Genomic DNA, 25,436 nt, shown 5'->3' with positions numbered 1-25,436 from the left:
GGAAAAATGTCTATTTAGATGCTCTGTCCAGTTTTTAATCACCTTTTTTGTTGTTATTGAGTTAGATGAGTTCTTTATATATTTTGGATATTAGTCATTTATTGGATATATGATTTGCAAATAACTTCTTCCATTCAGTAGGTTGCCTTTTTGTTTTGCTGATGGTTTCCTTTGCTGTGCAGAGCTTTTTAGTTTGGTATAGTCCCATTTGTTTATTTTTGCTTTTGTTGCCATTGCCTTTGGAGTCAGATCCAAATACACACACACACGTGCACACATGCACACACACACACACACACACACATATAGAAGAGTGATGTGAAGGAGCTTACCACCTGTGTTTCTTTTAGGAGTTCTATGGTTTCTCAGTTTACATTCAAGTCTATAATCTGCTTCAAGTTAATTTTTGTGTGTGGTATAAGGTAGTGGTCCAGTTTCATTCTTTTGCATGTGGCTGTCCAGTTTTCCCAATACCATTTATTGAAAAGTATTTTCAATACTTTTGTATTGTATGTATGTTGTATATTCTTGGCTCCTTTGTTATAAATTAGTATACGTGTGGGTTTATTACTGGGCTCTCTATTCTGTTCCATTGATCTATGTGTCTCTTTTTATGCCAGTATTATACTATTTTGATTACTATAGCTTTGTAGTATAGTTTGAAATAGGGAGCATGATACATCCAGCTTTGTTTTTTTTTCCTCAAGATTGCTTTGGCTATTAAGGGTCTTTTGTGGTTCCATACAAATTTTAGAATTATTTGTTCTAGTTCTGTGAAAAGTGTAATTTTGATAGGGATTGCATTGAATTTTTAGATTGCTTTGGGTGGTATGGGCATTTTAACAGTATTAATTATTTCAGTCCATGAGTGTGGAATATCTTTCCATTTGTTTATGTCTTCAGTTTCTTTAATCAGTGTCTTATAGTTTCCAGTGTTTAGGTTTTTCATCTTCTTGGTTAAATTTATTCCAAGATATTTTTTTCTTTTTGATGCAGTTGTAAATGGGATTGTGTTCTTAACTTCTCTTTCTGATATTTTGTTACTGCTGTATAGAAATGCCACAGATTTCTGTATATTAATTTTGTATCCTGCAACTTTATCAAATTCTTTTGTACTTCTAAGAGTTTTTTGCTGGAGTCCTTTGAGTTTTCTCTACATAGAGTATATCATCTGCAAACAGTGATGGTTTTACTTCTTCCTTTCTTATTTGGATGGCTTTTATTATTTTCTTGCTTAATTGCCATGGCTAGGACTTCCAATACTAAGTTGAATAAAAGTTGCAAGAGTAGGCATCCTTGTATTGTTCCTGATCTTAGAAAAACAGCTTTCAGCTTTTCATTGTTAAGTATGTTGTTAGGTGTGGGTTTGTCCTATATGGCCTTTATTATGTTGAGGTATGTTCCCTCTATTCTCATTTTGTTGAGAGTTTTTATCCTAAATGGATGTTCAATTTTGTCAGATGCTTTTTCTGCATCTATTGAGATGCGCATATGATTTTTATCTTTAATTTTGTTAATGTAATGTATCCCTATGATGATTTGCTGTGTTGAACCATCCTTGGATCACTGGAATAAATCCCACTTGATCATAGTGCAGGATCTTTTTAATGTATTGTTGGAATTAGGTTACTAATACTTTGTTGAGGATTTTTGCATCTTTGTTCATTGGGGATATTGGCCTGTAATTTTCTCTTCTTTTGTTTTCTTTTCTTTTTGTGGTGTCCTTGTCTGGTTTTGGTATGAGGGTAATGATGGCCTCAAAAAATGAATTTGGAAGTGTTCCCTTCTCTTCAGTTTTTTGGAACAGTTTGAGAAGGATGATTAAATGATTAAATCTCCTTTGAGTGTTTGGTAGAACTCACCACTGAAGCCATCTGGTCCTGGACTTCTGTTTGTTGGGAGGTTTTTGATACTGATTCAGTTGCCTTACTAGTAATTGATCTATTCAAGATTTTTTATTTCTTTATGATTCAGTGTTGGAAGACTGTATGTTTCTAGGAATTTATTTTTTTCTATGTTGTCCAGTTTGTTGGCATATAATTGTTCATAGTAGTCTCCTATGTTCTTTTGTATTTCTGTGGTATCAGTTGTAACTTTTCCTCTTTCATTTCTGATTTTATTTATTTGAACTTACTGTCTTTTTTTCTTGGTGAGTCTAGTTTTGTTTATCTCTGCTCAGTTTTCCTTTTAGTTCATTTATTACAGCATTTATGTCCTTAATTATAATACTAATAGCTGCTTTAAGGTCCTTGCCTGCTAATTCTAATATTTTGGTCCACTCAAGTCAGTTTCCCTTGATTGCTTTTTCTTTGAATACGGGTCCTATGTTCTTGTTTCTTTTATGCCTAATAATTTCAGGTTTTATCTTGGACATTGTGTTGATATTTTATAGAAACTCTGGGTTCCTTATGTTCCTCTAAGCAGTACTAAATGTTTTATTTTATCAGGCAGTTAACTTGGCTGAACTCAAACTTCTGACTTTACCTTCCCTGCATTAGGCAGCAGTAAAAATCTCAGTTTAGTTCTGTTCATTTAGCATAAGAGGACTGTTTGGTTTGCCCCGAACATGGGGTCGGTTAGAAAATTGGGCAGTTTATATGTAGAATATGAGGCTCTCGTCCTTCCTGAAGTTTTCCTTCTTTACTTTCTAGCTGCTGAGTCAGTTCTGAACTCTGTCCTCCGATTCTTCAGCCATTGAAATTGCAGATTTCAGTCTGAATTTTAGCTGCTCTGCCTAGCACCAAGTAGGGCCTACTGTTAGATGAAAAACTGTAAAATAGGAAGCTCAGTGCCATTCTCTTCTCCCAGGTGTCAACTACCTACAGTTTCTGTGAGCTTTTTGCTTATTCCCATATGCCTTCAGATTTTTTTTGTTGTTGTCTAGAGTTTATAAGTGTTGTCAATGGGAGGATTGGTCTGATATAAGCTATTCCACTACTGCCAGAAGGGGCACTCCCCTTCATTTTAGAGGAAGAATAATATTAATTAAATAATTATAAAAACAGATGTAAAGCTAAAACTTTATTTGTGCTGCAAAGTACACAGTGCTGTGAGATATCATAATAGGGTAATTTGACTTAATCAGTGAGGTCAGGAAAGCTTTCCTTGAGGACATGGTGGGGAGAGCGAGAGAGTTACTAGACAAAGGGAAAATTGAAGATGATTCCACGTATTTGTTGAATGAATGAATAATATAATCCAGCTTTCTCTGCATCTTGGCTTCTTTCTTTGCGCATATTCTTATCCTCTTAATCTTTAATCATCTCTCCAGGCTTCTGTGATGATGAATGGGTGTCTATAGCTATGGTCCTTATAAAATTATTCGGTGAAGCATGTCCTTCATGAAAATTTCTTGAGCCAAAGGACTTGTGGGTATGGACTATTTAAGTGGTATAGCAGGGTTCATGGCTTTATGGTCCATATGATCTACTGAGTTAAAAGGAAATCCCCCTCCCAATATCAGGTATTTAGAAATGCTGGGTAAAATATAACAACATACACATGGCTACACACACACAGACACACATACATGCAAATTCAAAACCAAGAAAGGCTTATCTTAGTTGACCAAAATGGAGAGGGAATGGAAAGTTAGTATGATGAATAGGAGTCTAATCTAAGAGGCTCTCACAGAGGAATAGGTATAGGCCTTAATAGCTGGGTGTGGCGGGGGTGGGTAAGGGAGACTTGATCTCCACCAAGGAAGGGGTACCCAGCCATGGACTCAGTACATGTGGAGAACTAAAACTGAATTATTTGTGTAAAGCCAGAAGCCATAAGGGGGAGATCCCTACATTCAGTGGAGAAAGAAAATTCCGTTACACTGTCCCAACAGAAAGGCAAGGAAATCTGCTGTCTACTCAGGGCTAGACATGGAAAGAATTCCCAAGTCCTTCAGCTGAAGGAGCACACTGTATCTTGAGCAAGCCAAATAAAAATAAATCCACATTTAGTCACATTGAATGAAACTGTAGAAACTCAAAGATAATGAAAGAATATAAAAGCTACTAGGGAGAAAAAACAGTAAATATCAAGAAATGCAAATTGATTACAAACTTCTTATCAGCAAAAAGATGTCAGAATATAGTAGAGTAATATATATTCAAAGTGCTAAGTGAAAATAACTGTCAGCCTGAAAGTCTACACTTAAATGATCATTTAATAGTGAGGATGTATTAAAGACATTTTCAAACATGCAAGTGTTGAAAGAGTTTACTACCCCCAGATTCCTCCTGAAAGAGTTACTAAAGATATACTTAAGTAAAAAGGAAATTGTGGCAAATTGTATTTTCCTAAAGGGGTCATAACAATATCTACCATCTCACATGCTCTTCTCCAATGTTACCTAACCAGAGGTGGAGTTGAATTCCCTCTTCTTGAATCTGGACTGGCCATATGACTCTCTTTTGAAACCAGTAGCATCTGGTGGAAGTGATACCACTTCCGCAAAGCCTTGACCTTTGAGGCTAGATCAGAAAAGGTCATTCAGCTTTCAACTGGTTCTTTGGGACACTTGCTCTGGAGGCTGCCAGGTACCGTATAAGTTTTCTGACTATCCTGAGATTTCCATGTTAGAGAGGTTTTGTGTAGCCACTCTGATCATCAGACCTCCCGGACATGCCCATTCTCCACTGAGTGCCATAGTCAAATTCATAAGATTCAGAAGAATGCCCTATCTGAGTAATATATATAAGGAGTATAATAAATATATTTTATATTTATAAAGAATATAATAAAATATTGCTGTTTGAAGCTATAAAATTTTGGGTTAATTTGTTATGTAGCAGTAGTAACTGTAATAAAATTGAACCCCGAAAGAAGGAGTGAAATGTATGAATCCATCATGAGCAAGGAAGCTCATGAACAAATAAGTACTGACTTTTTCCTGAGTTGGATGAAGGTTGTTGAAAACAATGTGATGCTAAGATATTAGCAACAATAATATGGAAGCTGGTATAGAGTAGGGAAGAGGAAGGACTCATGATAAGACTTTCTATGGTCCTTGTATTTTTCAGAGATTGACTTTAAGTAGGCATATTCAAGAAAAGAAATAGATTGTATAAGGTATGAAACAGTAGAGGGAAAAAAGAGAATTCAGAAAAATTCAACAAAAAGCAGAAAAGTAAAAGCTAAGAAGCAAAGAAATTCATGGTAAATAGAAAGCACAAAATAAGTTGGTTGAGACTAGTGCTCTTATAACATAATCATGATAAATGTAAATAAAATTAATTTCAGTTATCTAAATGACTATATATTAAAAAAAATACAGCCCAATGTTGCTTAAAAAAGATACCCAAGGCAAAACAACCCAAAGAAGTTAAAAATAAATGGATAGAGAAGATATATCAGTATATCAGGGAAAAAAAAAAAAAAGAAAGCAGGTGTGACAATATTAATATTAGGCAAGATGGAATTCTAGGTGTTTTACCCAGGAAACACTTGCACATGTGTACCAGGAGACATGTACAAGGATGTTCATTGCAATATTGTAAGAATGAAAAATTTGAAAGAACTGAAATTTCTATCAGTAGGGAAATGTATGGCTAAATTGTGGAATATTCAGGGACTTCCCTGGTGGCACAGTGGTTAAGACTCTTCATTCCCAATGCAGGGGGCCTGGGTTTGATCCCTGGTCAGAGAACTAGATTCCACATGCATGCTGCAACTAAGAGTTCACATGCCACAACTAAGGAGCCCATGAGCCGCAACTAAGGAGCCCACCTACTGCAACTAAGACCTGGTGCAACCAAGTAAATTAAAAAAAAAATTGTGGAATATTCATATCAGGACAACGTATAGCAATTAAATAAGCTAGATTTATTTGCATTTTCATGGCTATATTTTGCATCTATTTGAGTGAGAGAAATAAGTTACAAAATAACATGTTAGTGTGACATTTCTAAACATAATACATTTGCACTTCTAAGATTCCTTCTAATTCTGAAATCATCAAATTTCACATCAATAAGCTATATTCCTATGACTATATGCATCTGACTATCTGAGGAAGTATGCCCAGAAACAGTATACTTCAGTAACCTAATTACTGTCATTAAGAGCAATCACTGTATCCTAAAGAATGAACACACTTGCAATAGAAGACAACTGTCTTCCTCTGAACAAGTAATCTGTAGAATTAAATATTTTGTAACTGTTCCCAATATGCTCAATGCTATGTAATAAGCATATATGCAAAACTCTCTCCTTTTCCCTTGAGTTGCTTACAAGAAAAGAGATGTGGCAGAAAGAAGTACAGGTGTATGATGAGAAGAAGAAATGAGAGCTGTCTGGAAGAAGATGTTTAAGCAATAACTTTCTTCTAGAACCTATGCAGACCAGAATCCCTGTGCTGTAAATAACTAGACATTGAAATCACAAATGCCCTCAGATGTCAAATTCCACAGATATTTATTGAGAACCTACTGTGTACAGGGTATTCTACTTAACATGGTCATGAACACAGAGATGAGTTAGGAGTCCCAAGTTCTTTATAGACCTTTGGAAGATGAAGGTAACTATAAAACGAGGCAGGATAAGTTAAGGGCCACGAGAGTGATACAGAGGGCTTTGTAGCTTGAAAGGAGAGAAATTATTTTCTTTGGAGGGTTCCAGAATGGAAGCTGTTTCACACATTTGTAAATGTGCTCACTTCTGTTTGGATGATTAAAGGTGACAAGGCAGTTTCTTTGCTGTGCCATAGCTCTGTTTAGTATTTAATCCTCTTCCACTAACCCCCGCACCCCCCCCAGACTTTCTTAAGAAAAATATTTCTGTACATTAAACCTTTCAAAGCCTTTAATGGTGTTGCTGAAACAATCATTTAAGCATTTAAAACACACACCACATAGTACACTTATTTTAGAGGTAGCAGTGGTTAGCCACTGGAAACTAATCATTGGGTTTGATAAAGGGAGGAATTTTATGTTATGGCTTATGACAGAGAATGGAAAAATGCTTTAGTGAGATGAGCTGGCATTTAAAATTGGAGCACAATAATAGCAAAAAGTGCTGAAGTCAACGAACTGCTTAGAAATATGGTTACTATTTGCTGAGAGAGGCCTTTCAAGGTGGCCAGATATATGCGTTTGCAACCACAGTCAGTTCAGTTCTTCCCTAAACATGGGACTGTGACCCTGATTGATGTCAGTGAGAGTTATGTACTTGCAGAGAAAAATGTTTAGATCATCCATGAATCCAAGGCAAAAAGGAAATAGGTGTAATAAGAAACAAGTTTTAATAGACTTACACATTGTACATAACTTAGGTTAGAAACCATGCGAGGGTGATGGTGATCTTTTGAGTCTTCTGGGCTTGCTTAAAAATTCTCCTTTTTTCTCCAAAGCTATTATACTCTGAATTGATTCTAGTCCACACAACTGAAAGAAGATTAAAAAAAGGTAGAGTGGGGTATGGAAGAGAGTCTTAGCATTTGATTTATGACTTGGACAATATGAAGGAAATGGTCATGAGGATGAGAATTTCAAGGAAAAGTATCAGCAAGTGGAAGAGCCTCAGAAATTGACCTTGGGCAAATTGCTTTACCTCTCTGGACCTCATTGTCTTCATTTGTAAAACTAGAGTGTTAGAAGTGAGCCCTAAGGAATTTTTCAGCTTGAGAATTCAGTAAAGTAGACTAGTTAAAATGGACAACAGGACCAAACGTAGTTTTTGCCTATTCGTTTTCTTTCCAGTTTCACTGAGATACAATTAACACATAATATTGTGTTACTTTAAGGTGTACAACATAATGCTTTGAGATATATATGGCTCCCACACTAAGTCATATTCTCCAGTTTAGTCTTCATCAATAATGTGATATTTTGGTCTCCCTTTGCCATATCCTCATCTTATTTCCCAGTATGTTCAGAATTTGGATGTGCAAGAAGAGTGCTGTTCATTTGGCTCTCTCAGACTCCAAAAGCTGGGATGCAGGGGGAAAAAATTGGCTTTGGTGAGAAGGGATTATTGTTTCCTCTGAATCTGGAGAAGGCGATATGTTTCCTCTGAATCAGGAGATGGCACTAATTGTGAAGAACTAGAAATCCTTGACGTATGGTGGAGTTTCAGGGATTCAAAATCATCTCAGTCAGGTAGGAGGCCAAATAATCAGCTAAGAATGAGTCATCAGGCATGGACTTGGAAAGCTAAAAGGAGAAAAGATTTATAATTGCCTCTATATGGAGTATACTCAAGAATCCACTGAAAGAGGTTTAGAGGTGGGGACCAAGATGGCAGAGTAGAAGGACCCTGAGCTCACCTCCTCTCACAACCACACCAAAATCACAACTATTTTAAGAGCAACCATCAGTGAACAAGACCAGGACCTACCAGAAAAGATCTTCCACAACTAAAGACATAAAGAAGGACCCACAATGAAATGGGTAGGGGTGGATTCACAATATAATCAACTCCCATACCCACAAACTGGAGAATAATTATAGTGCTTCCACAGGAGTGAGTGTTCTGAGCCCCACGTTGGGCTCCCCAGCTTGGGGGTCCTGCACCAGGAAGACAAGCCACCAGAGCATTTGGCTCTGAAGGCCAGTGGGACTTAATTTCGGGAGTCCCAAAGGACTAGTGGGAAACAGAGACTTTATTCTTAAAGCACACACACAAAATCTCATATGCTCTGGGACCCAGGACAAAAGCAGTAATTTGATAGGAACCTGGACCAGACCTACCTGTGGTCTTGGAGAGTCTCTCAGTGAGGCGGGGGTCAGCTGTGGCTCACCCTAGGGACATAGACACTGGTGACAGCCATTCTGGGGAGCTGCTACTATGTGGACACTGGTGCTGGTAGGTGCCTTTATGGAACCCTCCCTCTAGCTCAGTTCTAAGACCTGGCTGCACCCAACTGTTCGTTAGCACCTGTGTAGGGATGCCTCAGGCCAAGAAATGAACTGGGTAGGAACAAGCCCCACCCCTCAGCAGATGGGCTGCCTAAAGACTTCCTGAGCCCACAGCCACCTCTAGACATGCTTCTAGGCATGATCCTGCCCACCAGAGGGCCAGGACCCAGCTCCACACTTCAGGGGGCAGTCACCAGGTATAAGAAAACTATGATCCCACAGCCTATGGACCCAGCCTGCCTACAGCAGGCCAGATCCTGCCCTGGGGCAGCTGGGCCCTGTTCCTGCCCATTGTCAGGCAAACACAAGCTCTGGGATATCCCGGATACTGTACCCAACTGTGTCAGGAACCAGCCCCTCCCCACCAGTGATCTGACACAAGCTGTGGGATCCCTGGGCCCTGTAGCCAGACTCCAGGACCCAGCTCTGTAAGCCAGTAGTCCAGCACTAACCCCAGAACCCGGCTTCACCCACCAGTGGGTAGACAACAGCCCTGGAGTCTGCTGGACCCTGACTCTGCCCACCAGTGAGCCAGCACTAGCCCAGAGGCACCCTGGGGTTCTGCAGTCAGCTGCTTCATGACCAGGCCCAGCCAACCAGCAGCCAGAAGGCTCTGCACAAGGCAGGGCCTGGCAGCCAAGTGGATTAGGGGCCAACCAAGACTACCAGACCACCCACATAGTCAGCCTCCTGCAACAGAAGGACCCACACAGCCCTCATGGGGAAACCCCTAGAACATATAGCTTGGATGATGAGACGGGGGTGCACTGCTGGGACACATAGGACTTCTCCTACAGAAGGCCACTTCTTTGGGGTCAGGAAACATAATTAACCTACCAGATAAATAAAAATACAGATAGCAACTCAGGCAAAATGAGGCATCAGAGGAGCATGTTCCAGATGAAGGAACAAGATAAAACCCCAGAAGAAGAACTAAGTGAAGTGTAGATAGACAATCTACCTGAGAAAGAGCTCAGAGTAATGATCATAAAAATGATCAAAGAACTTGGGAGAAGAGTGTATGCACAGAGCAAGAAGTTAGAAGTTTTTAACAAAGAGTTATAAAGAACAACCAAACAGAGATGAAGAATACAATAACTGAAATGAAAAATATACCAGAAGGAGTCAACAGTAGACTAAATGATACAGAGGAAGGGATCAGCAAGATGGAAGACAGAATAGAGGAAATCACTGACATTGAACAGACAAAAGAAAAAAACAGAAATGACAGTTTAAGAGACCTCTGGGACAACATCAAGTGCACTAATATTTGCATTATAGGGGTATCAGAAGGAAAAGAGAGAGAAAGAGGCTGAGAACATATTTGAAGACATAATAGCTGGAGAGTTCCCTAACCTGAGAAAGGAAACAGTCATCCAAGTCCAGGAAGTGCAGAGAGTCCCCTACAGGATTAACCCAAAGGGGAACACACCAAGACACATAGTCATTAAAATGACAAAAATTAAAAATAAAGAGAATATTAAAAGTAGCAAGGGAGAAGCAACAAATAGCATACAAGGGGACTCCCATGAGGATATCAGCTGACTTTTCAGCAGAAATTCTGCAGGCCAGAAGAGAGTGGCATGATATATTTAAAGTGATGAAAGGGAAAAACCTACAACCAAGAATACTCTATGCAGCAAGGCTCTCATTCACATTTGATGGAGAGATCAAAAGATTTACAGACAAGCAGAATCTAAAAGGATTCAGCACCACCAAACCAGCTTTACAACAAATGTTAAAGGAACTTCTCTAGGTGAGAAAGAAAAGGCCACAGCTAGAAACAAGTAAAATTACAAAATGAAAAAGCTCATCAATAAAGGCAAACATAAAGGTAGGAAATCATCCATGCACAAAGCTAGTAGAAAGGTTAGAATACAAAAGTAGTAAAATAATCTATATCCACAATAAGCAGTTAAGGGAGACACAAAACAATTAGATGTAAAATATGATATCAAAAATAGTAATCATGAGGGGAGGAGAGTACAACTGTTGGGTTGTTAAAATGCATTTGAAATTAACAGATCAACAACTTAAAGCAATTACATATATATGCTACTAAACAACCAGTGGCTCACTGAAGAAATCAAAGAGGAAATCAGAAAGTACCTGGAGACAAATGAGAATGAATACATGACTATCCAAAACCTATGGGATGCAGCAAAAGCAGTTCTAAAAGGGAAGTTTATAGCGATACAGGCTTACCTCAGGAAACGAGAAAAATCTCAAATAAACAACCTAACCCTATAGCAGATGAAAGCTCTTATATATAGAATGGATAAACAACAAGGTCTTACTGTGTACCACTATATTCAATATAGTTCAAGAGAACTATATTCAATATCCTATGATACACCATAATAGAAAAGAATATAAAAATGTGTATGTATGTATAACTGAATCACTTTGCCATATGGCAGAAATTAACACAACATTGTAAATCAATTATACTTCAATAAAAAAAAGAATGGAAAAAAATAAGATATAGGTGAATTATATCACAATGAAGCTGGGAAAAAAGAAATAAAATAAAACATTATCATAACTTATAGGAAAAAAAAAAAAGCCAAAAAGCCCCTAACCCTATACCTAAAGGAACTAGAGAAAGAAGAATAGACAAAACCCAAAGATAGTAGAAGGAAAGAAATCATGAAGATGAGAGCAGAAATAAATGAAATAGAAACTAAAACAATAGAAAAGATCAATGAAAGTAAAAGCTGGTTCTTTGAAAAGATAAACAAAATTGATAAACCTTTAGCTAGACTCATCAAGAAAGAAGGGAGAGGGCCCAGATCAATAAAACCAAAAATGCAAAAGAAGTTACAACCAACACCACAGAAATATGAAGGATCATGAGAGACTACTGTGATCAACTCTACTGTGAAAACTGGACTACCTAGAAGAAATGGACAAATTCTTAGAAATGTACAATCTCCCAAGATTGAACTGGAAGAAACAGAAAATATGAACAGACCAATTACCAGTAATTAAATCGAGTCAGTAATTTAAAAAATTCCAACAAGCTAAAGTCCAGGACCAGATGGCTTCACAGGTGAATTCTACCAAACATTTAGAGAAGAGTTAACACCTATCCTTCTCCAAATATTCCAAAATATTGTGGAGGAAGGAACACTTCCAAATGCATTCTATGGGACCAGCATTACCCTAATACCAGATAAAGATATCACAAAAAAAGAAAATTACAGGCCAATATCACTGATGAACCTAGATGCAGAAATCCTCAACAAAATATTTGCAAACTGAATCCAACAATACATTAAAAGGATCATACACAGTGATGAAGTGGGATCTATCCCAGAGATGCAAGGATTTTTCTATATCTGCAAATCAATCAATGTGATACATCACATTAACAAATTGAAGAATAAAAACCAGATGATCATCTTGATAGATGCAGAAAAGCTTTTGACAAAATTCAACATCCATTTATGATAAAAACTTTCCAGAAAGTGGGCATAGAGGGAACATATCTCAACATAATAAAGGCCATATAGGACCTACCCACAGCTAACATCATACTCAACAGTGAAAAGCTGAAAGCATTTCCTCTGAGATCAGGAACAAGACAAGGATGCCCTTGTCTTGTTTTATTCATCATATTATTGGAAGCCCTAGCCCCAGCAATCAGAGAAGAAAAAGATATAAACAGAATCCAAATTGGAAAAGAAGAAGTAAAACTGTCACTATTTGCCGATGACATGATACTATTTGTAGAAAATCCTAAAGATGCCAGAAAACTACTACAACTCATCAATGAATTCAGTAAAGTTGCAGGATATAAAATTAATATACAGAAATCTGTTGCATTTCTGTACACTAACAGCTATCAGAAAGAGAAATTAAAGAAACAATCCCCTTTACCATAACATCAAAAATAATAAAATACCTAGGAATAAACTTACCACAGGAGGCAGAAGACCTGTACTCTGAAAACTATAAGACGCTGATGAAAGAAATTGAAGGTGACACAAACAGATGGAAAGCTATACCATGTTCTTGGATTGGAAGAATCAGTACTGTTAAAATGACCATACTATCCAAGGCAATCTACAGATTCAATGCAATCCCTATCAAAATACCAATGGTATTTTTCACAGACCTAGAACAAGAAAATTTTTAATTTGTATGGAAACACAAAAGACCCCAAATAGCCAAAACAATCTTGAGAAAGAAGAGTAGAGCTGGAGGAATCACACTCTCTGACATCAGACTATACTACAAAGCTACAATAATCAAAACAGAATGGTATTGGCACAAAAGCAGAATATAGACAAATGGAGCAGGATAGAATGCCCAGGAATAAAGTCACTAGTCTGCAACAAAAGAGGCAAGAATATACAAGGGAGAAAAGAAAGTCTCTTAAATAAGTGGTTCTGGGAAAACTGGACAGCTACATGTGAAAGAATGAAGTCATAACATTCTCTAACAGTGTACACAAAAATAAACTCAAAATGGATTAAGGACCTAAATGTAAGACCCCAAACCATAAAACTCCCAGAGGAAAACACAGGCAGAACACTCTGACATAAATCACAGCAATGTTCTTTTGGCTCTATCTCCTAAACAAAGGAGATAAAAGCACAAATAATAAATGGGACCTAATTAAACTTAAAAGCTTCTGTACAGCAAAGGAAAAAAAAAACAAAAACAAAAGACAACCTACTAAACCTACTAAATGGGAGAAAATATTTGCAAATGATGTGACTGATAAGGGGTTAATATCCAAAATATATAAACAGCTCATACAGTTCAACATCAAAAAAAACCCCCCAAAATCAAAACAACAACAACAACAAAAAAAAAAACCAAACAACCTGATTAGAAAATGGGCAGAGAAGACCTGAATAGACATTTATCCAAAGAGGAAATGCAGATGGCCAACAGGCACATGAAAAGATGCTCAACATCACTCATCGTCAGGGAAATGCAAATCAAAACCACAATGAGATATCACCTCACACCTGTCAGAATGGCTGTCATCAAAAAGAACACAAATAACAAATGTTGGAGGGGATGTGAAGAAAAGGAAACCCTTCTACACTGTTGTGGGAATGTAAATTGTTGCAGCCACTGTGGAAGACAGTATGTAAGTTTCTCAAAAAGCTGAAAATAAAACTACCATATGACCCAGCAATTCCACTCCTGGGTATATATTCAAACAGCAACAACAACAACGCTAATTGGAAAAGATTCACGCACCCCAGTGTTCTTAGCAGCATTACTTACACTTACCAAGATACAGAAGCCACGTAAATGTCCATGAACAGATAAAGAAGATGTGGTATACATATACAATGGAATACTATGCAGCCATAGAAAGGAATGAAAATCTTGCCTTTTGTAACAATGTGGGTGGACTTCGACGGTATTATTCTAAATGAAATAAGTCAGACAGAGAAAGACAAATACTGTATGAGATCACTTATATGTAGAATCTGAAAAATTCTACAAACGAGTGAATATAACAAAAAAGAAGCAGGCTCACAGATATAGAGAACAAATTAGTGATTATCAGTGGGGAGAGGGAAGGAGGAGGGGCAACATAAGGGTAGGGGATTAAGAGGTATGAACAATTATGTGTAAAATAAGCTACAATGATATATTGTACAACACAGGGAATATAGCCAATATTTTATAATAACTATAAATGGAGTGTAACCTTTAAAAGTTGTGAATCACTGAATTGTATACCTGTAGCTTATATAATATTGTTCATCAACTAGACTTCAATTTAAAAAAAAAAGAATGTACTGAAGAGGACAAAAGGATTTCCAGTTAGGTTGACAAACAAAGTGACATTAACAGTCTTGGATGGGCAGGGCTCTAAGGCAGCCTAGGGACAGCCACCAGGGACAGAAGTGATGAAAACTACTCTATAGAATATATTTTATTAAATTATATTAACTTTCACAAGTAAATGAAGGAATCTTTTAGGGTTAGACAATAAATGGTTTTATCTATATTATTAGACATACTAAAGTATTCTTTTTCAAATTTGATAGTTTAGACAGCCACAAAGTTAAGCCTTGTCTTAATTGATTCAGGCTTTTCCTCGTGTGTGTATTCATTTTTTTTTTTTATTAAAAAAATAGCCCAGTCAACAAAATACTGCATTACAGCAGCTCCAAACACCAGCACGATGAAGTTTTAGCATCCGTTGTTTCTAATTACATAGATATAGCCAGTAGCTTTATTGTAGTTTATTATTCATTATGTGACAAGTTCAATTGTTCTCATGCAGAAAAGAAAATACCCTGGCTTATTCCCTTTGCCCATTGACTTTTCTAGGATTAAAGTGAGTGCCAGCTTCTCCTTAAGGTAATCTCAGACTATTCTTTTACATCCCTGATTTCTCTCAATTCCTATCATTCTTAAAGTCAAAGTGTGTATTACCACATACAGTTTGGTGGGGATGGGGGAGGGAGAGTAGGGGGCAGGGAAGGATTTCAGGAGGCAATTGGACTTGAACTGTGTGGAGGGAGAAGAGAATTTGGCAGGTGGATATGGGAGGTGGGAGCCAGGAGCACTCCAGGTGTGGCACACTACTTGCCTCCAGAAAGCACGGAGGCAAGATGTCAGGTCATCTTTAGGGAGCAGTGTGCTGAGCAGGCCCTTTGACTAGAGGACAAGGATTCAAAGCGAGTGTGGTCTCCATGACTGGAAAAAATAGCCTGAAACCAGATTGTACAAGGCTGCAGGAAGCCAGCTTCTTTTAAGGATAGGTGAGATTTTGATGAGGAAATAGCCTGTGGAGAGGTAGAAAATGAAAGTTCAATAGTTTTGATTGTTGGAATGAGAATCTAGAAGGAAAGGAAATAAGAGTCTAGGAGATTGGCCGAAAAAGTTAGAAGGGAAGTGAGGAGGAGTTAAACAATAAAAATGGAGGGCTCAATTTTACTTGAAAAGTCAAGCAAGTAATGTTGTTTTGCTGTTGATAAAAGAATACCTCTTGATATTTAGAAATACAAAAGTGATTTTAAATACATCTACTCTGTCAGAGTTTTTGTTTCTTTTTCCCTGCCATTTTTTTTCCCACTTTTCGTTAAAAAAAAATATGCTGAAAGAAATTAGGTACACAACAGGGACTGAAATAATTTCAAATAATTTTTATTTTAGCTGGATTGCTGTTATAAAATAGGACTACATTTTGATCAGAACTTTTATGAAGAACTTGGGCATTTTATTACAACATCTGTTTCCACGTTTTAATTTCTCTCCTTCCTTTTATAGGCATTTGCATACCTTTTTTTTTTTTTTCAGATGAGAAGACCTTTTCGTTTGCCACAAGAAGGCTATTATCCAGAATGTTAATGGGCTTTCAGCTATTAAGATGTAATGATATACCTTGAGTATTTAACTATAAATTTGAAAAATCTCCATGAACAATCTCAAAGGAATACTTAGAATGCACTCTTGGTAAATTGGCTCATTTTCCTGTAATTTACTGGAAGTGCTGATATGAGAGCAGTCCTAATGTGAAAAGTACAATAATCCCTGGAGTTACATTGTATGTATTAAATGATTACTCTCAAAGAATAAAACATATGAGACCGTTTAGCCTTCATTCACATTTGTTACTTAGAATCACAGTAGAGAAACAATCCCTTTTCTTTTGGTGCACAAAATTAGAAACGATACATTTAATATCTTTTAAAACAAGACGTACAGTGATGTTACACTTTTGCCTAACAATTGCTGTTTTCCGAAACAAGGACTGTTCTAGTTAGGAACATGATTCTTCTGGTTTTGTGGAGGCCCCTTTCATTCCATTGATAATTGAAATATTTTTAGAAACCCATAATGTAATTTTCTTTGATGTCAGTCAAAAAGATTAGTCTGCCTTCTAGCCATGAGCTTCTACTACATTGGGGAATTATTTAAGGAGGTAGTCAACTTGCAGAAGCAGCAGTTGCAGGAGCAAAGGGTCTTGTTTGGAATTTTGTGTGATTGTGTTTTTCTTCTTTACCAGGGGACTGAAAGTTGTGGAACCCTAATTTGTGACATCGGGTGTTTTTTGGTAAGCAGCCATTTATGACTCTGGAAGATTGGGACTGACAGGAAGCCCCTTCTGAGATTTTAACAAAGTTCTCGAACAACACCTATACCATGGACATAAAGCTGGATCCTTCCCGAGATGACCTGCCTCTCATGGCCAACACCAGCCACATACTTGTGAAGCACTATGTACTGGATTTAGATGTGGATTTCGAAAGTCAAATAATTGAGGGCACCATAGTGCTTTTCTTCGAGTCTGGAAATAAATTCAAGAAACAGAGTAGTTCCACTGAGGAAACCTACCCATCAGAGTCAAACGAAGCCTGCAAATTTAGGACGCCTGAACCCTGCCATATTCCTGTGACAAATACAAGGACCGTCTCATCTAAAATGGGATATAATGATTTTGTAATCTGTGGTAAAGGTGAAAAAGATACGTCTGGTAAAGATGGTAACCATGACAACCAGGAACAGGCTTCTGGGATTTCTAGCTCAAAGTACTGCTGTGACACAGGGAATCATGGGAGTGAGGATTTTTTGCTAGTGTTGGACTGCTGTGATTTATCTGTGTTAAAGGTTGAGGAGGTGGATGTTGCTGCTGTGCCAGGTATTGAAAAATTTACAAGGTCTCCCAAGCTCAGGAATCAGATTGTACGTGAACTCGTGGCTCTGCCTGCAGATCGTTGGAGGGAGCAGTTAGACTATTATGCTCGCTGCAGCCAGGCTCCTGGTTGTGGGGAACTCCTGTTTGACATTGACACTTGGAGCTTACAGATCAGGAAGACAGGGGTTCAGACAGCTACTGACTTTCCTCATGCCATAAGGATACAGTACACAACCAAACCCCAGGGGCGATCAGTTACGTGGACCTCAGACCAGAGTGGCAGGTAGGTTATCTGGGCACTCTGCAGTCCCCTGCCCATTAATCTTACACACCGGGAGGTGAGTCTATGTGAAGACACTCCTCTTTATTGTGGCATTACCCATCTAACCTTAAATCCTTCGACCCACAGTGAAGCAGGTAAATTCCCAGGCATGCTGAACTCTTAATAGGATTACTTCCCTTAAGTCAGGATGAAAAGATTACTTTATTAAGCCCCTGTATTTCTGAGTTAGGAGACTGAAAGTCAGGTTTAATGGTTAAATGCCGAGCCTAGCTCTCTGTTGAGATCTCTGCTGGCAGCTTCCAGTACTGTAGATGGAAACGATACGTATCTTTGAGCAAATACTTTCTCAAAATTCCTTCATATTCCCCCTGAGGGATTACATAGCTGCCAAGTTGGGTTGGTGTGAAGCCTGGCAAAGTGCTTCCAAATAAAGCCAGCTCTGCTTTGTGGCTTTCTTACTGTACCTGTCTCTTGGCAGCAATGCCTCCCTGGACTTTGTCAGTTATTGTGTAATATGAACCCTCAAACACTGGAAAGATTTGGTTCTGAGGGTGACAGTCAGTCTTGCTGAGTCCACACTTGCCTCTTTGACCATGATTCTGGGTATCTGACACCAAGGAGACTGCTGATTTTTTGTGTGGGGAGAAGGAATTGATGAGGCATCGATGTTCAGAGGGTGGGTAAATTTAGGCAGTCATTTGTTCTTTTCTTCTTGCCTGTCCTCTAACAGTTGTTCAGGGTTTTTAGAATTTGAGAATTTTCAAATCAAACTTTATTGATTCCTCATTATTCTACCTATTTCTTTGTGCTAATGTACTGCAAAGCAATACAATAATTATAGCAATCTTGGTTGGAGGAGTGTTCATCTCTGTGAGCTTGCTTTCAGCGCCTTCTTTTATAGCATTGGACTCCCTTAATGGAGGCAGTGGTCTCGGTAAAGTGCTTACGTCTCTCCCCCAACTCACCCCCCCAAAAAACCTTCTAGATTATATTTTTTAAAGCATCACTTTGACTTTGAGCTCTCATTATCCCGTTCTTTGCCTCTAATCTTACCTCCTGCTCTGGTCTCCCTCCCTGCTCAGAATGAGTTTGCTTCCTGTCATTTCTGCTGGAGTCTGAGGTGGCCTTTGGGATAGTGCAGCGGTGGTGCAAATTTACATCAGTACAAAAGCATAGTGACTTATCTATAGAATAACTTGTTTGATATTCTTGGGAGTCTGTGAGGGAAAGAAATAGGTGTTCCTACTGTATCTTCAGATTTTTTTGAAATTATTGAAGATGGGCTTTTCAGTAAGATTTGACAATATACTGTCTCTGAATATTTAACTAGGAAATTCTAGATTTTATACTCTCAGATATTTCATTTTTGAATTAGAATAACGGGGAAGAAGAAACTGTCGACAGTATTTAGAAGAAATTCTCAGTAATGGCCTCAAACATGGCTTTCTTCTCAGTGCTTACTACAAAGAAAGAGATTAGACTTGTGAATTACACTGCATGTAAAGTGTTGAGTAGGAATGAGTTATTGATAAATGCTGGTTTCCTTAAAGAAACTCAGAAGGTCCGTGGGCACATTTTGCTCCTGAAAGGTTGACTTGAATTTACTCTTGATGTCTCCTTTTCTGAAAATTCAGTAAAACACATGATCACAGCAGGAGTTTAAGGTATATTTTTGGAAGTTTGTGATTATATGTTAGTAAATAAATGGCATTTATGCAGTCTTACAGGGATAAAAAAATTTTTTTAATCCTCAAAGATTTTTTTTCTCCTTTTTCTTTTCTTTTTTTTGGGGGAATTTTATTATACTCAAGATAATCTTCCATGAATGGCCACCAAATCTCTATATATAAATTTTCCCACATGCTTAAGAATAAATCTAGATATATACTGGTAACTGTTTGGATACTGTAAGGACTTAAAATGCCCAAGGATCCCAGGTTACTAGACAGAAATAATTGCTTAGTGATATGAGCAAATAGTAATCATCAGGGTTACAATGCTTTATGAATATAATTGTGTGAAAATGTAAAATTTCACAATTATGTGAAAAATATAACTGGGTAGAGCTTACTTCCTTCAAGGCATAGAGTCTACATTTATTAAACTAAAGTAGTGGTTACATTTTTATCCTTGAATGGCAGAATACTATCCATATGCCTACTATAAATTCTTAGTCTGAATGAGAAACTTTTTATTCCCATTTTACAAGTAGGAAAATTGAATAAAGTTACTGAAAGCTCCTACAAAAATCCATGTGTTAATTGTGAAAGGGAGCTATGTTTCTTACTTTTGATTTTTACCATGTCCTTTATTGTATGCAAAGATTTCAATACATTTTAAAAAACAAATTATATTAGCTTTCAATAAACTTCTATTTTTAAGCAGATACTAGACAGAAACTTAAGAAAAGCTCTAAACTGGTACTTTTCCTTTCAAGTTCCATCAGTGGCTTCTCCCTTCCCACTCTTATCCTACCCTTTGTTGATAATAAAACTTGTTATTTTGTTTGATAATATGTAAATAAATAATCAAGAGGTCAGAGGATCCTAGGATGAAATGTAAAATGTGACAGAACAATCTAGCTGTATTAAAAATGTATGAAACAACCTCACTGAAGGGAGTAGAGGAAAAAGATACTGACCTAAGTAACTTTGGAAATGAGTTGAATCTGTAAGGCTAAAGGCAAAAGGAACTGTACATAAATACTGTATTGTAGTTGATAGAGTTGTTTCCCATGGGGGTACAGGTTAACAATACTGGTACCACTGTACATGTATCCTGGAATTGAGCAATTTAGTAAATGGGTGCAAGTGATGGGAGTCAGGTTTCTCACTGCTGAAGTGGGAGATTACAGATGAGCAAGGGGAGGAGGCTAGAATGATCCATGTGGAAATGGATTAGAATTGGAGACATCACTATGAACTCATGTTTAGCATACTATAGATACAGATGGTTGCATATAGAAATAATTACAGATATGGTTGTTTGCAAGTGATAGCATACACACATATATTTCCTTGTTTGTCAGCTGAGTGGGTTTAGAAGCAGTGAGTGTACCCTAGTGCCTGGATCTTGGCTTCTAATATATTCTCCAGTAAAGGAACCAGGGCTTCTTGGAGAAACGGCTGGGACTGGGGCAGGCAACATGCAAGATGAAGCTGGAGCATCTATAGTGCCAGAAAATAAGGAAATGCTCAAATAGCAGCAACAAGAACCTGGAATTACGTGTGTCTGTCAAAGTCCAAGGAGCCATCTGAAAGAACTCCTAATGACTCAAACTGAGCAACAAAATAAAATAGTTTTAATAAAGCAGAAAGTAACACACCATTGTAAAGCAATTATACTCCAATAAAGATGTTAAAAAAAAGTAACAAAACAAAACAAAAAATAGTTTTGGATGATAACCCAAAGTATAAAATAAATATCCATGAGTCCATACTAATATAAAACAGTGATTGACTTAAATAAACAAATGGAGGAGAATAGCCAAATCCATGGTGCAAAAGAAGTCCAAGTTATATAGATACTCTGCCCTTATCACGGTAGAGCATAACTCCTCACTCCTTAAGTGTGAGCTATTCATAGTGACTTCCTTCCAAAGATGACACTATGGAAAGGGGGAAAAAGTAAATTTCCATTGGAGAAATCTGACAAATGTGACCTCGGCAAGGAGATCAAAGTTAACGTCAACAGTGATGAGTCACGTTGATAGTATGCACCCTTGGTATGGTGTGATGCAAATGGCATCTTTGTGACCTTCTTCCCCAAAACCCGTAACCCCAGTCTAACCAAGAGAAAAACATGAGATAAATCAGACTTTCAACAAAACACCTGACCAGTACTCCTCAAAACTCTCAAGGCCAACATAAATAAAGTCTTCAGAAACTGTCACGTCAAGAGAAGCCTAAGGATGATGATTAAAATTAATGTAGTAACCTGGTATAGAAAAGGGACTTTAGACTTTGTTTTTACATTTTCTGGGCTTCCCTGGTGGCTCAGTGGTTGAGAGTCCGCCTGCTGATGCAGGGGACACGGGTTCGTGCCCCGGTCCGGGAAGATCTCACATGCCGCGGAGCGGCTGGGCCCGTGAGCCATGGCCGCTGAGCCTGCGCGTCCGGAGCCTGTGCTCCGCAACGGGAGAGGCCACAACAGTGAGAGGCCCGCGTACCGCAAAACAAACAAACAAACAAACAAAACTACATTTTCTTACTTTGTTTTAGCCATTGTGGGGTTCTGGCTTCTCTTGAACCTAAGTGCTCTTTCTTGCCTCCATCATTCAGATACTGGATTTTAGGTGACCTTTAAAACTGACTGATGAAATAACCACATACTTAACAATATGATACATGCTTCTTGGAAAAAATGTTTACTTTTTTGTGGTGTGTGAGTATGTGTGCCCTTTGAAAATATTTTGATGAGACCTGGGACAGTAAAGAATGTGTAACGGTGTACTTGCTAAGCTAGACGGGAAGAGGCCTTAATATCTTTTTGATTCTAGAGCCTCAACATACTTAAGAAAAAAAATCTTTAAAAAAATGGAAATCTTTATTCAAAGTTTATGTACTTTCTGCATTTTCCTGCCTTTTTTCCATGCCAGTGAATAAAATGTTATTTAAAACCAAAGCATTTTTTTCTGGTAACCCATTCCTTTTTCCCTTTGGATCATTATAATAGTTGTGGAACCAGCCAAGTGGTCTAGGAGATCTTGCTTAAGCTGATGACATCACTGAACATGAGTTGAACGGAGGGGAAATTCAGTTAAACATAGGAAATTTATTTTAAAAACTATAATTATTTGGGTCATTGTTAAAGGTAGCTGACTAGGAAAATACATTATAACTTAAAGTGATATTAAAATTTAAAATTTCCTAGATCAGTATGATGTTTCTTTGTTTTAGACAAAGCCAGAATGATATTGGCAAAATACTAAGGAGGGAACGATTTTTTTAAATTATATTTATTGTTCAGCTGTTGGACCAAGGACGATGTAGACCTTTGGAGTATTTTTAGTTTGATATCGAAACCAGATGTTAAAACGTGTCCCCCCACCACACATACACACACACAAACACGAAAATAGTTTCATTGTTTTGTATCTTACTATTAAGTTTTAAAATTAAAAGAATGAGCAGAAGATATTTTAGAAGAGATTTCAGGTCTAAAATGAACATTTCTGTAATTAATACCTTTTTCCCCCCCTCAAGAAACCAATGTAAAATTCATGAGAACTGAAGGGGAAATACCCATTAATTCTATAATATCATAGTATAACTGCAAAGGAGGAATTGATAATCCCAAACATGAAAATGTTTGGAAGTGTTCTTTTTCAGCCTCCTTATCCCCTTGCTGCACTGTGTAGATGGATCTCTATTTCTCAGAATCCCAGTTGAGTCTTGCGAGGAAAGGCAATGATGGACTGTCTTAATTTAAACAAGTAACAAAAATGACCAACCAAACAACAACAAAAAAAACCATGAATCACCAAACATCAACAGAAGATAACAAATCAAAATGACCTATAACCAAAAGCATGGAGTGTTGAAAAGAATCTAAAAAGTGAGAGCCAAGAGAACTGAGTACTCAGAGCTGGGCTGCCAACTAGCTATGTGACTTCACATAAGTCATTTTACATCTCTGGAGCTTAATTTCCTCGTGTGTAAAATGAGAAAATTCCGTGAGAGGACCTCCAAATGTTTTCCATACATGAAATCCTACACTCACAAGGGACTTCCAGATGAAAAGTGCTATCTTTGCCTGTACAAACAGCTTGCTTATTTTGCACCCAAAACACCTCTGTTAAAGGAGAGGTGACTTTCTGACTCAAAGCCACTTTCAGTCCAGTCCATTTTGACCATACACAAAATCTATCCAAGTCAAAGCAGCATTCTCCTTGAACTTGCCATATATGTTTATTATGATTGGCGAGTCACAGTTTTGGTGACTGTGCCATGAAGAAGAATGATAATAAAGAAGGGGTGTGTGTGAGAGTGTGTGTGTGTGTGTGTGTGTGTGTGTGTATAGGGGTGAGAGAGAGAGTTGTGGTTGACACTTCCTGTTTTAGTAGTCTGCTCTTGGTTTTTGTGTAACAAGAAAGCAAGAGGGTTGCTTACCTACAATGGAAATTGTAACTTAGGTTTAATGAGAACATGGAGCCATAAAAAAGATCGGGTGCAGGAAGGAGTACAGATGGAAAGGAATTAGAGGAGGCCTGAAGACTTTGTAACTCTGGGGAGTTTATAAAAGAATCTGACCCACGGAGCTGTCACATCTGTGGTCCCCTGGCTTCCAGTGACCAGATCAGTGTGGGAAAACATCCCATCAAGCCACACCCACAGCAACAGGGGGCTCATCACCTCCTACCCGAGTCTGTTGAAGCAGCCCTCTCCCCAGTTGTTGATCTGTGATAATCAAGTCTCTGAAAATGGGTGATTTTTATGGAAAGTGGTGAAACTTGAAACATTTTCTTAAACTAAAAATAACCCCCTTTCACTCCGACTGCAAAAAGACATGCATATAGTAAACTGAAAATAAAGAAAATATATGGTTTGAATCTATTCCCTACAAGTTTTATAGATGGCTTTAAAGATGGCTCCTCCTAAAAAGACAAGCAAACATGTTAGTTTAGTTGATGTCTTAGTCGATTTGGGCTGCTATAACAAAATACTGCAGAGCGAATGGTTTATAAACAAGAGAAAATTATTTCTCACAGTTCCGGAGGCTAGAAGTTGGAAATCAGGATGCCAGCGTGGTTAGGTCCTGGTTAAGGCCCTCTTTTGCGTTGCAGACTGCCGACTTCTGGCTGCGGCCTCACATGGTGGAAGGGGCTAGGAAGCTCGGTCTGGCCTCTTTTATAAAGGCATTAATCTCATTCATGAGGGTTGTGCCCTTATGACCTAAGCACCTCCCAAAGACCCCACCTCCTAATGCCATCACTTTGGGCATTAAGATTTCACATATGAATTTGGACGGACACATTCAGACCATAGCAGCATAGTGTATCTTATCCTCATTTGACTATTCCGCATACACACAAGAAGCTGAAGTAATTGTAACTCTGACAGGTTCTTCCTCAATTTAGAAGTTCTTTCAACGCAACAAGCCACGGGCCTGCCTGTGACCCCCATGTTACCCTGTTTTCTTTCTGATTTTCAGTGGCCTCCTCCCATTCCACAACTCCTGTGCAGTTAGTCTGGGCTCTCCAGGGGGGTCTTCCATGCGGGTGGGTATCCCAGGGCATGTAGAACGAGCCCTGGTGAAAGAGAGTTTTCCTTTTCATGTTGGAAGAAATTGTTCAGTTGGGAAATAATGAAGTTATAAACATCAGAATTGCAGGCTGGCGCCTAAACATCTATCCCATAAGCATTTTAGCAACATGGCCGAGGTGTAAGGCTGTGCATGTTGAATAAACACAGCTGCATTTCTTTCGGTGATTACATACCCAGATAACTGCAGAGCATGTTTATAAATGCACATAGATTTTCCTCCCCTCTTGGGACACAGGGGCGGGGGGAGGGAGGGGTGGGGAATGTGTGTGTGATAGGAGTCACCACGTAGAGAGTATGATTTTCAGGAGGGTTTAACTCCGCGAAGACCTTGTGTCGACCAGTTCTCCACTTTCTGTCGGATGCCCAAAATGCCACCACTAGACCTTTATCCAGGGGTTAAAGCTTTCATCCCTGTTAAA

The 25,436-nt window shown here is 38.1% G+C and overlaps 1 protein-coding gene across 8 annotated transcripts in view; it reads left to right on the top strand.

The window, feature by feature from the left end:
- AOPEP (aminopeptidase O (putative)) overlaps nucleotides 1-25,436 on the top strand; it is a 357,857-nt gene that overhangs the window by 38,657 nt on the left and 293,764 nt on the right. For 7 of the 8 annotated variants that reach the window (XM_029202684.1, XM_029202679.1, XM_029202680.1 and 4 more), the window contains exon 2: nucleotides 16,840-17,752. In XM_029202684.1, the coding sequence (XP_029058517.1) occupies nucleotides 16,977-17,752 (776 nt within the window). In that variant the 5' untranslated portion in view covers nucleotides 16,840-16,976. Of the gene's footprint in view, nucleotides 1-16,839; nucleotides 17,753-25,436 lie in introns of those variants that run through there. The other variant, XM_029202686.1, reaches the window with a different exon arrangement.

Source organism: Monodon monoceros, unplaced genomic scaffold (genome assembly GCF_005190385.1).
Source record: "Monodon monoceros isolate NGI ecotype Baffin Bay Population unplaced genomic scaffold, NGI_Narwhal_1 Super_Scaffold_5, whole genome shotgun sequence".
Taxonomy (NCBI): Eukaryota; Metazoa; Chordata; class Mammalia; order Artiodactyla; family Monodontidae; genus Monodon; species Monodon monoceros.
The sequence above is the reverse complement of the archived record's forward strand: the minus strand, read 5'-3'. Positions and strand labels throughout refer to the sequence as shown.